The 17,263-nt window shown below is 38.9% G+C and overlaps 1 protein-coding gene across 18 annotated transcripts in view; it reads right to left on the bottom strand.

The window, feature by feature from the left end:
* Positions 1-281: 281 nt before the first annotated feature.
* Positions 282-17,263, bottom strand: part of CACNB2 (calcium voltage-gated channel auxiliary subunit beta 2) — a 249,770-nt gene continuing 232,788 nt past the window's right edge. For 10 of the 18 annotated variants that reach the window (XM_032113746.1, XM_032113698.1, XM_032113718.1 and 7 more), the window contains 4 exons: positions 10,956-11,107; positions 10,154-10,249; positions 8,675-8,860; positions 282-3,969 (listed from right to left, as the gene is read on the bottom strand). In XM_032113746.1, coding sequence (XP_031969637.1) covers positions 3,478-3,969; positions 8,675-8,860; positions 10,154-10,249; positions 10,956-11,107 — 926 coding nt within the window. In that variant the 3' untranslated portion in view covers positions 282-3,477. Of the gene's footprint in view, positions 3,970-4,725; positions 4,771-7,194; positions 7,240-8,674; positions 8,861-10,153; positions 10,250-10,955; positions 11,108-17,263 lie in introns of all 18 variants that reach the window. The other 8 variants (XM_032113708.1, XM_032113728.1, XM_032113772.1 and 5 more) reach the window with 5 other exon arrangements.

The following is a 17,263-nucleotide window of genomic DNA, read 5'->3' as shown; positions in this document are numbered from 1 at the left end:
CCTTCCAGGCCCTCCTTGAGAATTCTTTCTTCCATGACATCTGTGTAACACTAAACAACTGGTAAAGGATAGACTAAGGCTACTCACCACTGATGTATATTCATTTGAAAAAACACACAAAAATAAGGTTAACATCTAACATACACATGCAGATTTTGAAATGCATCCCATTCCTTCCATATACTGAAATTCTTTAGAAAAATACAAAGTTGAGCTGCCAAGACTTCCATAACACTTAACTATTTTATCTTCCTCTCTTTCCTTAGGTTTCACTGGTTTTATTATCTTTTTTAGCTCATTTGAATGGAAATTTTACAGGTTGTTTTGTACCATACATCCATAAGACTCTGGAGCTCACTGGGACCTCCACAATTTCTCAGATTCAAAATCCCTGAAACCAGATACAGGAATACGAACGCATTAGTATCCTAATGCAACCAAAAATATTAAACTTTCTATTGGCAAAAGTTTGCAAAGACATTTCATCACAATAATCTTTGATATGTCCTCCACTTGGAGTTTTTTAAAGCTTCTTATTGACGTAACTCTGTTAAAGTGCTTTTCAAAGTAGTGCTCAGCAGGCAGGTGGTATTGTGCAATATGTGTAGTACAAGCTCACATTACAAATGATTTGTCACTCTTAAAACAGAAACTGAAAAAAAGTATCTCAGCAAGGCTAATAAAACCTATTTAGTGAGTCTGCCTAAGAAATACACATTTGTTAGTATGTTGTCTATACATAAATAGCAGCACTATATAAAACACGTTTCTATGACCAGATGGATTTGGATTTGTCTGGTTTTCTGTGATGTTTGTACTCCATGAATCAATATATAGGCCATACTTAAATACTAGGGCTTGGACTATGCACTTTATTTTCTCATTTATTTGTCTATACACAATTACCTATGCCATAGTTTTCATATACTACTCAGTGCTTTGAAATTCTGCCAATATTCCTTAAAAAATACTTTAAGAAAGCTGAAAAATAAACACTCTCTGGAGCAAAAGTAAAAAAAAAACCTACACAAACAAAGCAAAAACTCCCAAAACGCAACCAAAGACCCAACAAAAAAAAAGGAACAAAATATTCAAGGTATTGAAGTGGAATCACTTCTTAGAGGACATAGCTGTTATGAGTGCAGGGAGCAACAGCATTTACTGCAGCTGGTAAATTAGTTAAAGCCAGGCTATACAGAGCAAGACAATATAACTTTCTTCCCACTTACATGTGATCTGATATGATTCAAACAACAGTCTTTTAATTTCATTTTTTACAGATACCCTGAAAATTCTCTTGTATCAAAAGCCACTGTTTATGTACTCTTTTATATCCATTTAGTAGTACAACATATCTACTTACCTACTCTTCCTTTCTCTACAAAGCCATTTAGTGATGTTTAGAAAAACTATGAGAATTTTATTTCTAGAAAAATAACCTTTTTTCTTGTGTTCCCCACAGTTCATGCTTTGAGCCAAAACCTACCCTTCAATAACGACAACAGTCAGCAGCACTGGGAGGAAAGGCCAGATAACTGACAGCAGAATTTCCCACTCTTAGGTTGTTGTAAAAATGCTTATAAAGCATCAGGGAGAAGGGTAGGAGAGGAAGGACAGAGAATGTTTAAGGGAGCTTCTTGGATGCTGGGCTAGGAGATTGGAGAAAGCATGCACCTGCCATGTATCTTATCCATTTCACTAAAATGATATTCAAAATCAGGCAATGCTGATATTCCCATAATTGAAATAATAAATAAAAAGAACTTCCAGCTAAACTAATTCTTATCACACTACAGTCTTTATATAATGTGCTATTTACAAGGAAATACAAAAAGTATTTCATTCATACAAGTACTACAAAGACTACATGTGATGCAGAACAGCTTTTACACTAGGCAAGGGTATGGAACCTGGAGTCAAAAATAATAGTGAATTTCCCCCCACTTACCAGTGCAACAGGTGTTCAGTGCAAAACAAACTGTGTTCACTCCCTTTGACTTCAATGCATTTTCCCTAGAAAGCTCCTAACAGAGTCACAGTAATTTTTCTATGCTCTTATCAGCAGCACAACAGCTTAGGTGAAGGAAAAGCAGTGAGCTGGCTGCAGAGTGGGAATGCAGAGAATTGGCAAGTGTAGAAAAAGTGGAGAAGCTACAAAAATTTATTTTCCAACAAAATAACTCTCCACAAGCTGTGTAAACTTTTCTTACTAAAACAAATACTCTAAAACACAAAGATTTTACATTTCCAGTGAAACTCACAGTAACATTTGCCTGTTTTTACTCTCCTGAAGTCTCAACATAAGAGCCAGCAGATTTATGCTTTCCCAATTACCTGGGTCAGTAAATTCCCTCATATGCCCTGAATGCAATTTGGATTTTTAAATTAAAAGACAGAAGGTAGAAATAGATTTGTTGGGCTTTTGAGTAACCTTTGTTTTCTTCAGTAGATTCTCACAGTTTGCTGCCTAACGCGCACACGCACACGAACGCCAATCCACCACCCACCCACTCACATACACACCTCCAACATGTGTGCTCTGTTTACTGACAGTAGAACAAAAATTAAGCTGTGCCCATTGCAATTTTGTGACCTGAACAGAGAAGAATAATTTATAGTGGTAAGTTCATTATCTTTACCATAACTTTAAAATGCAAAATTGGGTTTGCAAGGACAGCATAAGAGTTACACCCGTTATCTCAAGCACTCATCCATATTTACAATAAGTATAAGCTTTCTGCTACAGAAGAAAAAGTATTTAGATTGAACACTGTTACAGATTTCCTAAGTGAGGCTAGTTCCAGTTGCCAGTAATTCAAAAGCAAATCTGCTGACTTGGCATTAGGACTCTAAAACAGTGTGATCAAACTTATATAGTAAGAAGGTGTCTGCAGAAATAACATTTATAAACTGTATATACAGTACACAGTACCAGTACATAGAAAATAGATTTTGACTCCATGATCCCCTGTGTGTAAGGCAAGACTGAATTCTGTCTTCATACGGAGACCACCAGAGGTACAAGCAACAGAGTGGTGCTTAAATCAATATGCAAATCAAGGTGCATCCAAATTAAAAATCAGAACAGACAAAAAGTTTTAGATTCTTTTATGTGCTGATCCTGGCTTGCGGAATACATGGGAAGTTATTAAACATCAAATGTACCTTTTTTTTAAAAAACACTAACAACACCTTGATGGCAACAGATATTGTTCAAGTGGCAGCTACCAAAAACAGCTTGAAAAATGTCATAGTACAACATCAGGAGCTCTTCAGTTGTACTACACTAATTCATATAGCACTAACCAAAAAAATAAGTATATGAATATTCTATTTCATGCTATTGCTATGCAAGCAACAGCAATACAAATCAGCATACAGAAGGATACCATATGTTCTGCAAAGAAGAACCCAAGATATTTTCAAGGGGCATTGTTACAAGACTTCAAAGAAACACAAGACTGCCAGAGGCAAAAGTTACTGACGGATGTAAACATCCCTGTTCCACTCTCCCGCATCGTTACGTTTTTTCGATATCACTTCCCCATCCTTGTCACAATATTGGTCCCTTGATTTATGACGACTGCGCTGTTTGTTGCATTCATTGTGGTCCTGCTCGCGGTCTCTCTCCTTTGAGCGATGCCGGGATTCTCTGTGTCTGTGATCACTGATCCCATGGGACTCGTCTCTGTGATTATGATCCCTGTGAGAATCATAGTGGTCACCATGCTCATGTGAGTAGTCCTCCTTTGGCTCTACGTAAGCTGAATCTCTGCTGTCTTGTGTTTCTGAGTCAAAAGTTTCTTGCCTGTGAAGGCCTCTGCCACCACTGCGATGGTTGTGGTGTTGGCTGGAGGAAGAGCGGTGCTGGGATTTCTTGATGGGTTCCACCCGTGCTTCCTCTTCAATGTGGGAACCGCTGCGCTCAGGGACCGAGTGGTCATTCCTCTGGTCTCCTTGAGATCCCTGCTACCAGAACCAGCAGTAAGGTCATGAGGTACACATTGAAAAATTTCCCCCACTATCAAATTCAACTAGAAAGTACCATGAAACCAATAAAATTTTAAGTACAAAACAATCCACTTTGAATCTAAACTAGGAAAAAAACCCATTAGTATTCAACTTTTACTGAAAATTCAGTATTATAATACAAACAATTCTTTTTTACTCTCATCAGAATGTAGGGTGGCACTTGGGTGGCACCTTCTCATTTCTTGTGATGTTTCTGACTACTCCAGTTAGCAGTAATTGCCTCCACCCTCCAAAGAAAAAGAGAGCATGCAGAAACAGGACAAACTACAGAAAAATTGAAGAGGAGATACCATGCCAGGAGAGGGCAGATATCAGTTAAGAGTTTACAGATGCGTGTCTGGAAACAGCTGCTATGGGAAAGTGATTTTAGAGGGCTGAGGAGGTGGATTCCAGCAAAGAACCAAAGTACAAAACCTTGGCTCTTTTAGAGTAACTTTTTTTTAAGGAAAAAAAATGCAAGTGAATCTGGTATGAATAAAGTTTGTATTATGATACTAAATAGTATCACTGACCGTCTGTTTTCTCAGCAATAATTTCATTTCTTCTTGGTAATGAAAAATTAAACATTGACCTCATAATTTTAAGAGCTCAAGAATAGAGCCCATTGCCAAGAAAAGCAGGAGGAGAGTGATATTATCACATACAAAATTTCCTAACACACCACTGCTATTAAAAGACCAAAATAAAAATTACCAGGTAATAAACCTACTCTTCACCCGCATAAATGCTTTGAAATCACTGCAAAATGAACAAGTGGCATTATTTAACTCATTTGGGGGTTTCATTACATTAACCTGCTTTTATTGCCAAACTGCAGCCAAAAACTTTTCAAGCTTAATTGCAAAAATTTAAATAGTTAATACTGAAATTGAAATATACTTCTCACATGAGGTGAAGAATGTCACGACAAAATCATCTCTGCTGCCACAAAATTAGTGTAGATTCTACCAGAGTTATATAGGCATTTGTTTGTGAGACTGTTCTGAATTTAACAAAGTTAGTCTTAAGTTTGCCCTTCTATGTGCAGAGTTGTCTAAAAATAAGGATTGCCTCCAGGTCAGCTCAGGACGTATCTTCTTTCTGTCTTTCTATTTTGTGGAAAAGAGCTAGGGGAAGGAGGAAATTTTGTCCTTCAGCCACAGATCCTGGAAGGTGGGTTTCCTAGCAACCCAAAAAGTAAAATTCCAGGAAATTGGAATGGAAAATAATCTGTATTTAATCAGAAACTTATAAAAAGCGGCATGTTTCAAATCAGCAATTTGGTAAATTTAACAAATCCTAATTTTCTAAGACAACACTTTGTTACGTCAACTTCTGACAGACTAGCTGGGTTGCTCCATGTGTTCCTAATTTGAAACAAATGGCATAGATGAGAACAAGGTAACAGGAATAGCAGTCAAACTTCTTGTTTATTCTTGTTTTTGTGGTTCTCAAGATGATTCTGATTTGCCAGAGAGGAGTATAGTAACTGTAAACATGAATAGATCTGTTCAAGGCAAAATGAAATGACTCAACAGAGGTGAATTGTAAATGAAATCGAGTGAAAAGCGAAAGAGTCCAAAGCAACACCTGCTTTGGATGTGTAAACACAACTTTTATCAGTTCATCACCATGACTGGTTTTAAGGCACTTAGACATGGTATATATGTGAAACCCTATAATTCTCATGTGGTCAAATGCCACATATGCATGTACCTTTATATAATAATGACTAATAAAATCTGTCATTGATGTGGTTTGAGACCAAATGCAAAATTTGAACCTGCTTTGAACACAGTGCTACTTTTACAAGCTCGGATGCATCTTCTCTGCTATGATGAGCACATGTGAAGGAGCACAATGAATAAATTTAGAACCAATACTTGCAATTTCAGAATAGGGCTGTTGGGATTTATAGGCAAATTCATTGACAGTAACTTTCCTTAAATATTACAGGGACACCAAACAGCTAATGTCTGAATCTGGATTAGATTTTGAATTTTGAATTTATGAATGCAGCTTTTTGATTCATAACCAAATTTGGGCTTTGATTTGGAATAGATTCTGCAGTGCAGGAATTTTATGGTCCAATCTCATAAGGTTTTTTGTCTAAAATAGAGAAAGTTTGAGATAATCCTATTTCAGTACTCAGTTTGTACTTTCAAAGAAGTAGGGGGTCTTGGAATGAAGTTTAAACAGTGTTGAAAGAGGAGAGAGAAGCCTTTGCCCTCTGAGTGAATTTGCCTTGCTCCCTATTTCCAGTGGTCCCTGATCACCTGCACCATATGTGTGTGAGGTGGCTCCAGTCCTTTTGGAATTAGCCAACTATTTCCATACAAGTTTGTTCCAAAGCTCTCCCTCAGACAGACAGGAGGTGTAAGGTCTTTGCCGATTTCATTTCAAACCATCCCAGGAGGCCTCACGCCTTTAAGCACCTCGTGCCATGCAACGCACACAGGCAGCATCATGCTGTAAAAATGCCACTCTGGCAGCTGGAAACACAAATCCCTCCTTACAATACACTCTGGGGACTAAAAAACCACAAACCCCAAATATGTTTCATGGCAAAGGGGCACTGCATTGGCCCCAGGGGAGGATGACTCCAATGCTCTGCAGGGCGGGCGTGGCTCCCCCAGGCCAAACAGCTGGTGGCTTGGCTTTTCCCTGCAGAGCAGCCCAGAAAAACAGCAGAGGCATAGACTTTAAATTCTCTAAACACAGGCTCTTAACACTGTTGAAAGAATGGGTTCAGCCACCATGATTAAAAAACAGACCCGCTCTGTGCCAAGGCAGTGACAGGCTCAGGTTTGAGATGTCAGCTGAACATTTATCGTAGGAAAATGAAACCAAAGGAACGTAAAACTTTTATGTTCCATAAGAGATCCCCACTGATTCACACTTCTGTATTAGTAGACCTACAAACAAACTGTGAAACTGCAAATACACTCTCATTTTTAGTCCTTAAATAAAAATCTGTTAGTTTGTAAGGAGACAGCACAGCATTCAGAAAAGTGTTATTAAAACTGCATAGATCCTCCAGAGAATGTGGTTAATACAATGAGTATGTGAGTTCTAAATCCACACCCAAAAAGCATAAAAAACTTGAGCAAAATAATTTAAAAGTCTACAAAGCAAAGAAAGTTTATCTAGCAAGGCTGCACACAACAATACTGAATTTCATACTCAGAAATTCTTCCAGCTCACAATTTTTTTCAAGGTGTTTCAGCTCTGAGGACAGAAAAAAAGGCAGAAATGAGCTATAGCTTACAGTCTCTTTTCTTGCAATTGTGTCTGAAAGCAAGAGAAGGAGATACCCTTCGAGATGGCTAAAGAAATTATTCTTGTTAAAGAACAAACCTGTCAAGTCTGTGGTTTTCTAATGAGAACTAAATTACTTGACACAAAAACACTGTTTTGCAAAACAATAACAAAGATTACTTTTTTGCATTTTAATTTAGGGGCAGATCCATTTTTTTTTTATTTGATTTTCTAAGAGGAGGTGTTTTTCTTAGCCAGAGTTATGAATTGTAATTTGCATATGGATATAACTTACGGGCATATATGGAACTTAGGTAGAAATTTAGATGTGGTGAGCCATTATTTGATCTGGGACAGATGTATTTTAACCCCTTCTGTTATCTTCTCAGCCTCAAGGCATCACTCACTACTTATAATGAAGTATCATCTTGAAACACTTCATTTCATATCATGCAACACATATCCAAAGGAAAGCATCTCCTTATGCAGAACACCTCAATAAAATTATACAACCCAAAAGTCGAAGGAGAATAGAGGGGACATAATATGCCTGTATCAACAGGTACATCAGTGCAGAGGCAGGAATAAAGCCTGCTTTTCCCAGCTCACTGGAGAACTGGAGAGTGTCCTCACTGTTCAGAAGATAGAGCCTCTCAAGGTCTTTCTGCACAAAGTGAAGTGCAGTGGGACTTGAATTTGACCTAGGAGTTCAGCTTGAAGGAAATCTGTACTTTTCACAGCAATGTCCAATGAATAAAAGAACAAAAGAAACACTGGAAGGGTCACTTTGACCTAGAATCTTCACTAATACAGTCAGTCATTCTCAACCTCTACAACTCTACAGCCTGTGGGAAGATTGGAACAGATTTCCCTCCAACATTTGTGGATCTGGCCTGTACATAACCCAATTTGTCATGCAGGGCCTCTGGGGCTGGGATTTGCCTATTAGCAATAGTATGCCCATCAGTCAGAAAGTTACCAGAGGCTGGAATGTGCATAGTCTTAGTCTAGTTTTATTTCTCTGATTGGATTACATATGGCCAGCTATAAAAATGCTTGTGGCTGGTACAAATATTACTGGCACAGCGGTGTCCTGGGCACAATAAAACCTGAAGTATTCCACTTCACATCAACATATGTTTTCTGTCAGGCCAGCTTAGTCCTTGGAATCAAAACCAGCCCCCTAGTCAACACACAAACACATGCTACCATGAATACAATAGCAATAACAGTGACATGCTTGTATTTGCCTTTTATATGGAAAATGGGTGAACGTCTACTGGAAAAGCTTTTACTCTATCAACAGCAGTAAAACATATTCAGCGTATTCTAATATCAGCCTAACACTGTGCTTTGGAAGGAGAAGTTGACAGAAGAAAAAGAAGAGATGGCATAAAAACTGTACCTGTAAATTAATATTTGGACCTGGGCTAATAGAAAGAGTGGCTGTTGCAAGTGTGCGAGTGAGAAGCTGGTTAGGAGGATTGCTGCTAGGTGGATGTGTGGCCTTCCAGTAGGCTTCCAGATAGTCAGCAAGGTGCTCACAAGCATCTTCAAGCTGGTTCTCATCAAGAATTACATCGAACATTTCCTGATAAAGGAAAGGTATTAGTGAGAATAATCACCAGGTAAAGGGAGATCAGCTAGAGACAATGATCATGCTTTTCATTAATGAAAAATGAACCACATTTTTAGTACTTGTATTAAGATATTTTGCCTTTTTTTATTTGTGTTTGTTTTTCTGAATGCATTTGACACAAAAGACCGTAATCATAACTAGCACTAATGTTACACTTGCGAAAGCAAGGCCTTGTGACTTCCACATAGTAATGCACCAACAGTCAAAGAAGACGGGAAGAAGCAGCTTGAACAAATCTTAAATATACAGAAAGAAGGGATAAATATTGAAGAATTAACTATTGAAAAAAATGGAATGGCAAGAAAGGGAGTCAATCCCCCTATCTAGAATAACTAAGAGAAAACTAAGGCAAACTAAGACCAATAACTAAAACAGTAAGAATACAGATCATTCAGTTTCCAAGTGTCATACAAATATTAGGTAAGAGATTAGTCACACCGTCTAATTTTAGACTTCTAAAGTTAGGAGGTGAGTTTCATCTATTTCCTCCCTGGTCAGGGAGCAGAAGGCAGCTTTGAGGGGCCTATGCAGGTCTCCAGCATTCTTCATTGACTTCCTGGAGACCTGAGCATCTCTTAACTGAGATGCTTGAACTGAAATGATGAGGACATTCCCTTCACTCAGCTCCATAACTATGGCAAATTATATCTGCAACTGAACTGTACTCTCATCTTCTGGTTTCTCACCCATACTCTTGACAGCTGACTATGCAGGTAGCAATGCATGCCAGGTTTAAAACACAGTTGGGGTCTCATCACCTCCACTTCATAGGTGGAAATTGAGAGAATTTGCTTCAGTGCACATCTGAAGAAGAACTACAGAGCTGTCAGCTATGCAGTACCACTCAACTTTTTGCCAAAACCCTGACCAAGAACATCAACAGTGGTGGGCTGTGGTGACAGATGCCCCAGAGGAGCTACTCAAACCACTGGTCTTACCCTACACTACCAGAGATAAAGCACAGTCACTAAGAGGGTTCATTTTTAGACCAATAACTCCCTAAAAATTATCAAGTAAAACAAATGTTCAGTTTACTGAAGCACTGACTGTATCAGCACACATCCTAATAACTGATTGTGACTGCACCCTTGTGCAGAGCCGCAAGACTTCAGGAGGTGTTCTGCAAAAAGCAATAGTGAAATATGGCCAGAAGAGGGCAAACATTCCCGAAAATTATGTAATTAACCTCGTGCTTGAAAAGAAAGGCACCTTTCAGTGACAAGACATAAATTAACAGTAACTCACAGGAGGACACTGTGCCAGTTTATCAGCTGCCACCATCTGAACATTAAGGTGTTTGGCCTGAGATTTCCCTCGGGATTTTATCAACCTCTGTAAAACCTGTGAAAAGTAAGACATTAAAAAAAAGTGAGCAGGCTCAGACTTAATATACATATATAACCACTTAAAATGTTTACATTTGAAACTGCTCACATGAGCAAATTCTTCATTTGCTGGCTTCAAGAACATTTCCCATGTTCCCTCATCCAGAATGAGCTAATTTTAATTTACATCCAAGTATCTCCTTTCCTTTACAAGCACTAAAAAGTTCCCCTCCTGCCTTTTTTACGCTGCTTCTGGTTTCATTTTTTCTAAGTTGAATTTTTAAATTGATCTCCTGAGTTCTCTTCCCACAAATTCATTCTTCTCTTTTGAATGCCTCTTCGCAAGGTCTGTGCGTGTTTTTTTACACACAATGAAAGAGTATATTATCAGATGTTAAACTTTAGCAATCAGTCTGATACTCATTCTGTGTTCATTTCTGTATTATTTTGATTTAACGAACCATGAACACTACTACTACTTACGTGATTGATACTAAAAGTGCAATCCCAATTAAAAAACCCATTGGAGCTACAGCATCTTTTCCAAAACGGGTTTTGGTAACATTGGAGCTCAGATACTTTTTTGATTATTAATACTTCACTATCCAGAGGGAAGCAGTAACAATATATAGCTCTGAACCTAAATGAGGACATGTGATTATCTGCATTTAAGGCCCCAAAAAAAAAGACTGAAAGAACATAAAGGTATCTAAAATATTTACCTTAGGAGAAGAAATCTTTACATATACTATAATGGGAGCCAGAGAGGTTTTGCTCAGTTGAGCTGGGTGGTTAATGGTATCAGCATCAAGCACTACCAGCTGCAGTGTCCTGGCTAATTCAAAAATCCGTTCAATTTCACTTTGAACTTCAGCTGCAGAGAAGTAGAAAATTAAAAGTTATGAAAATACTAAGAGGTGATTAGTTTTAAGAAATGTAACAATGTAGTAGACTGGCGTGTTGCTCCTCCTCTGGCTGCAGGAGTTGTTATCTGTGCATGTCCCTGGCACAGTAGGGTAATGAATACAGCGTTAATGAGAGCATTTCACCCCGGCTTTGCTGCCCTTGCAGGCACTGCCTGCCTCTCTCACCTCACCAATTCCTGCTATTCCAAGCTGGAGAGATACTGGTAACACCTTCTTACATGACCCCAGACCAGACCAAGAAAAAGGGGTACGAATGCTTGCTGCATCAAATGGTAACTGTACTATGCCACAGATCTGCTACACGTAAATAATGTCAGCTCAGACTTGAATCTTACCCAATAACCAGTTTGCTCAAACTGGACTGCCTGAGATAGGCATTAGGAAGTACTGATTACTATGTTAGCAGGAACTACCGTTTTCCCATTTAGTTCAACTTATCAAAGCTCAGGAAAACAGTTTTCTTCTACTGGCCTAAGTATGGTACCATGTTAAAAATTTCATTATTATGTGTAAAACACTTTTATAAGAGAAACTAACTGAATAATCTAAATAATGCCATGGTATCCTCCTCACAACCCCAGGAGCTGTGGAAAGCTGCTTTTTCCCAGAGAAAAATCATCTTTTCTTCTGGTAGTCATGCTCCCAGCTCTCGGCACCCTGTCTGATTGGCAGTACTTTCCAGGGCAAACCTCTCCAAGACAGATGGGCTGCATCCACTTTCACAAGTGGTGTAGAAACTGTCTTCATTCCCCAATGAAACAAAACTACATCTTATAATAGCAAAATCATCTTTGAAATGAAATCACATTTTCCTGTTCAAATCTTGCTATCAACTGATTTCACAGAGGAATTAGAGAAGCTGGGTGATTTGTGCAAGTCTATAAAGAAAGTCATCGGGCCAGACAAGACTAATTCATACAGGTTTCCCTTTAAAGGCTGTGCACGCTTCATGAACCAAAACCAGATTCAATATCTAGCCCATTCAAAGAAAATATAAGAAGATAACCAACAGAGACTTAAAGGTCATGAAGAGGTACCAAAAATTTTATAAGAGAGTTCCTTGAAATTACGTTATCAGCCTTTTATCTATTTTGCTGGCAAAAGCTTTACTTTAGCTTGAAAACACAACCTATCTGATCTGCATAGAGTTTTCTATACCAAATGGTCTCTTTCAAGAGATATGGAGAGATTGATTTTTGCTATCTTAGAATAGCAACTGAATAAATCGGGTACTATAAAAAGGTTGCAAAATTTCCAAGAGAGAGCAAGGCATCCCAGCTAGTATTTTGGTTCCAAATCAATAGGTGATTGCTATGGCCATTTTATAAATCAATGTCCATCTAAATGGTCCTCAGAAAAATCTATGTATGATGTCCTTTATTGGAGGAGGTTGACATTGCTTTGGATCTACTAGAGATCACTTCCAACTGTTTGTGGTTATCTGCAGTTTGGGGTGAGCACATGCAATCAGTGGTTTACAGCAGGGAATGTAATGCAGAGATGTGCACGGTGTGGTATGGAAAGCACTGATGCATGCTTTCCTGCTGGCCAATAAAAGCACTGTGGTCCTGCTGCTGTCTGAATTACGACCACATTGTTTTAAGACAGAACTTCCGATGGTTCTTGGCACATTCACAATTACATTTTCTACAACTTTGTTGCATAGAGGTACTTGTGAAATCACTGAATACCCCTGTCTCAGAGTTTTAGTAGAAGACACTTAAGAATCCATCCCTAATTTAAGTTCAAATGACAACTAGAATAAACATATCAGAGAGAATTTGTTACACTGTTCTGATGATGAGTTTGGATTGCTTTCTTGCAATTTCAAACCAGTCTCAACACTTTAGTCAGTATAACAATATTAATTAACATATCATTTTAAGACCATTCCAGACTGCTAAAAAATTTTTGTTCAAGACAATTTAAAACCAGCAAAATCTGTCTCTATGCCATTGTATGATAATTTTGTCTGGGGAAGCAGTATTTGCTGCACTGCTGGAAGCACTTTTTTGCCAGTAGAGAACACACCTCTGTGGACTACATTTCCTGCTATACTTTTTGAAACACCCATTGCCAGGGCAGAGTATTCCTCAGGGTATGTTCTATTGTGAAACACACCCAGGGCAACAACTGCAGGTAACTATGGTCCTATGAACCCATAGTTTCCACTTGAGTCTGAAGATGGAGAGGTATCATTTTCTTCAACTAAAATGTAGTTCGGTACTTATTTTTCTTAACTTGAGTATAGGAGAAAAGTTCAAGGAACTACACTGCATGACTGGTGAACTAATATATGTGGCTCTACCTCTTCAGTCAAGAATGGATGGGAAAAATGCCACAGGGATAGCTGAAGAGGTCCTGAGCTCCTGTTCCTTAGAGTACTTCTTCAGCTTCTGGAAAAAACCTTAATTCTGCTTGAAATCTTCTTTGAATTCTAACTTTACATCTAAGATTTTTGTAATTACTTACATAATAGTAGTTTCTCTTTTTAGATGACAAAGGCTTTATCCACTGCTACTGCTTTGGTTTTCATTTTTCTTTAACAATCTCTCTCGAACCCCAAATTCTCTATCTGTAAAAATTCCTGCACAACACGACACTCAACACAAATTTTATCTCAGACTTTTGCCCAAAGTAAGCAAAGAACTCAAAAAGTCATGTGGGGATAGTAACACAAATGTCACTGGTAGTTAAAATAGGGAGCTGAGAACAGTGACAGTAGGGTATCTTCAAAGCAGCACAGTAATAGCTTTGCAATCTTCCCACCTCCATGAATACCATCTATTTATAATAATGTCCCTTCTTATGTACTGGAGAGGCATAAGAGTGAAGTTTTAACACTAAACTCCAATAAATTGTATTTGCCAATCATAATCAGAGGCATAAAAATAATCAGAACTACTGTGACAATCATCGTGATATGCTGACAGCCCAGCTACAAAATTCAAACCCAGAAATCAGCTACCAAATTTTAAAGTGACCCTTACAATCTATTTTATATGGTCTCCTTGGTAACCAGAAAGTGAACATATTTTAAATGACAGGAGCACTCAACTATTTATTCCATACAATAAGGAGTCAGGTCTAAGAAACAGTAAGTACACATCTCCCAGACAACTTTAAATACAGCACATTTAAACTTATTCCAAATATTAATTCCCAATATCACTACTGTACCTTGAACAGAAATTCAGTGCCGTGAGAGCACAAGTAAATGGCTTTTCCATTACGGGGGCAGACAAACATTCCTTACACCAGTTGGACCTTACAGGTGAATTCCAAGAAAAAATCTTTCCCAGTTTACTACAATAATCTCGCCTAAAATACAGGCAAAGATACAACACTACCTCGTTTTATCTCTGTCAATTCACTAATAACATGACGAGCTGTGGTGGAACTTAGGGTCACTTATATAATGCCATGGTAAAAGAACATTCTCTAGGCTACACAGTGGAGAAACAACCCTCCTGCAAACCTGGGCTGCACCCATAGCAGCCAGGAGTCACTGGTACACTCAGCTTGCCAGAGCAGCAGCTACACCAGCAATTTGTTTCAGCAAGACCCTGATGAGATAGCAGTTCCATGACAGGGAGGAGATGCAGAATGGGTATGCATCTGGCCTGCAAAGGCCCACGTGAAGCACAAAATACTGCTTAGATACAGCAAAGAGATTTTGATGTTCACAAGGAGCAGTGAAGTTCAAATACTCTCAACTGAGCACAGTATGATTTTTATATCCTATTAAATTTGACTTTGTCTCCTGTCTATGGTATTGGTGGCTCTGTTTTTTTCATAGAAACAGGTATGTAAATTATGATTTCAACTGAAACAGGCACAGAGACAAAGCATTCCAGTTTTTTTAAACAGGGCTCCTGATATTACAGACATATGGAATGAAAAGAGCACACCTATGTCAATGTATGCAATACAAAATGATTAGCAACACCTTACACAAAAGGCTTTGAAATAATTTTGTAAATTAAGAAGAACAGCCATCAGAAGCCATGATTTTTTTATGCTAATTCTTTTCTACAAACACAGTTACTGAAAAATAATTAATCACTGAATTCCATGAATGTAATAATGAGAAGTTTAAGGCAACCTCATGATTTCCATAACAAAGGTGAAAGAAAAAAATATGTTTTTTATCCCAGTCACTTAAAACCATGTAGAATGTCTTGCACCAAAAAAACGGCTAGAAATGAGTAAAGGTCATATCTGACATCCAAGAAAATTAAAAAAGAAAAAAAAGGAAGTGATAATTATTGCCCCGCACAAGTCTCTATTAAGAACAAAATCATGAGCTTGACTGACAGAACTAAAATTTTAAATTTTAATTTGTGAGCATGTGTGTGTATACACATGCTTATATTGAGTGAAAAAATCATAGTGTCTCCATGGGGTACTGCTGTAAGCAGAATGCAGGCACTCAGCCACAGCAGGCTATCCTGGACTGCGCCAGGGATCTGTGCTCCCTGGAAACAAAGCAAAGAGGCCGAGATGTTACTGATGTTCCAATAAGTTACATGGACTTTGAGCACAGCAGAGCAAGTTAAGAAGGCACCCCACAGGTATATAAGCATTTGGCCTCCTTCTTCTCATCTTCCTTTCCTCCCCTCAAGCAGCAATGCTGCTCTGGGCAGGCAGGGAGCTAACAGGGGGCTCCTGCTGGGCAGGGGACAGGAGGCTCCACTCCTTCCCCAGCCAGGGACGTTCAGTCCCACAGTCTCCAGGCAGGACTACATGTCCCACCTCACACCATGGGGCATCCCAGTGCTGGGGAGCAGAATGCTTTGTGCCTCTGCTCCAGCATATCCAGCTAAGAAGGAAAAAATCTTGAAGAACATAAGCAAAAGAGAATAAATGCTTTAGCTTTAGTCCTCAGGCAACTGGTCAAAAGATGCCTGGATTACAGGTGTTTAATCAAATGTCTAACCTAAATGTAGTTTGTGAATATACTTAGATTTTCCTGGTCTCCACCAAATACCTTAGCCAGTAGCTTGTTACGTAAAAAGAGGAGGGTGGGAGTGGGAGGATGACAATATTTTCCAGGAAAAGTGGCTGCATGTGTTACTCATGCCTAACAGATGGGGCTCCTGCGAGGGGTAAGGCAGAAAGGAGAGAAGCATGTCTGCTGCTCTGCCTGGAGCTCCTGTCTGGGCTCTGCTGAAGGGGAGCTGTGAGGCGAGGTGCTGCAGGAAAACAGGGTTTTCCTCCTCCTGCCTGCTAAGGCTCAGTTTAGGCAGAATTCAGATGGCTTTTAATGCACACACACGTCCAAGTGGTATTGACAGAAATAATGTCATGTTTGGAAACCTCAACATAACCAAGATCTATTTATAATGGACTAACATCTCCTGAAATTCAGCACTGTAATTATGTGAAAATATAAAACAGATAGTGTCATTTAAAAACACTAAATAGCACATAAAAATGTCTACTTCCTGCCTCATTTCTCTGGGCTAGCAAAACAATAGCATTCATGGAATGATGCTTCTTATGCCAAGTTTAAACTGGAAGTAAATTTTAACGGCCTATGAATGGAAAAGATTGAAACCAGCAGACTGCAGCAGAAACACAAGTGGCTGAGCACTGCACAAGGGTGCACTGAAATGACTGTGCCAGGAAGAACCACAGCAGCTCCAGAAGGTGCCATGCAGCAGCATAGCACTGCTCCTATCATTAAGCTCCCCTACACTCTGTTAAGGAGTAATCAGGATAGGAAAACTGGGCGAAGAAGCAGTCTAACATTTATTTTGTCCAGAGGACCAAGTGTCTCTGCACAGTTCAGAATGGATATCATCATGTCAGGCTGGCAATAACTTGGGTATTTCTGACTATGCATCATTACTCAGTGCAGTGCTGTAGGCTTTTACAGATCTGGTCCATACATAGGCACTAAATAAGTGTTCCCTAGGTCTGTTGTTTTTTTCAGAACAAACATAAATAAAAATGTTCAGCCTTTCTCACAGATAGGATGTGGAACCACTCCATCACTGGCTATTCAACCCCTCCTGCTGATGGTGTGCCACTCACAAAACATTTGCGTATTCACTGAGTGGGAGAGATACTGACTCTGCAGCCTGATGCTCAGAGTGGGA

This window comes from Corvus moneduloides, chromosome 1 (assembly GCF_009650955.1).
Source record: "Corvus moneduloides isolate bCorMon1 chromosome 1, bCorMon1.pri, whole genome shotgun sequence".
NCBI classification, from domain to species: domain Eukaryota; kingdom Metazoa; phylum Chordata; class Aves; order Passeriformes; family Corvidae; genus Corvus; species Corvus moneduloides.
Note: the sequence above shows the minus strand (reverse complement) of the source record. Positions and strands in the feature narration are given on the sequence as shown.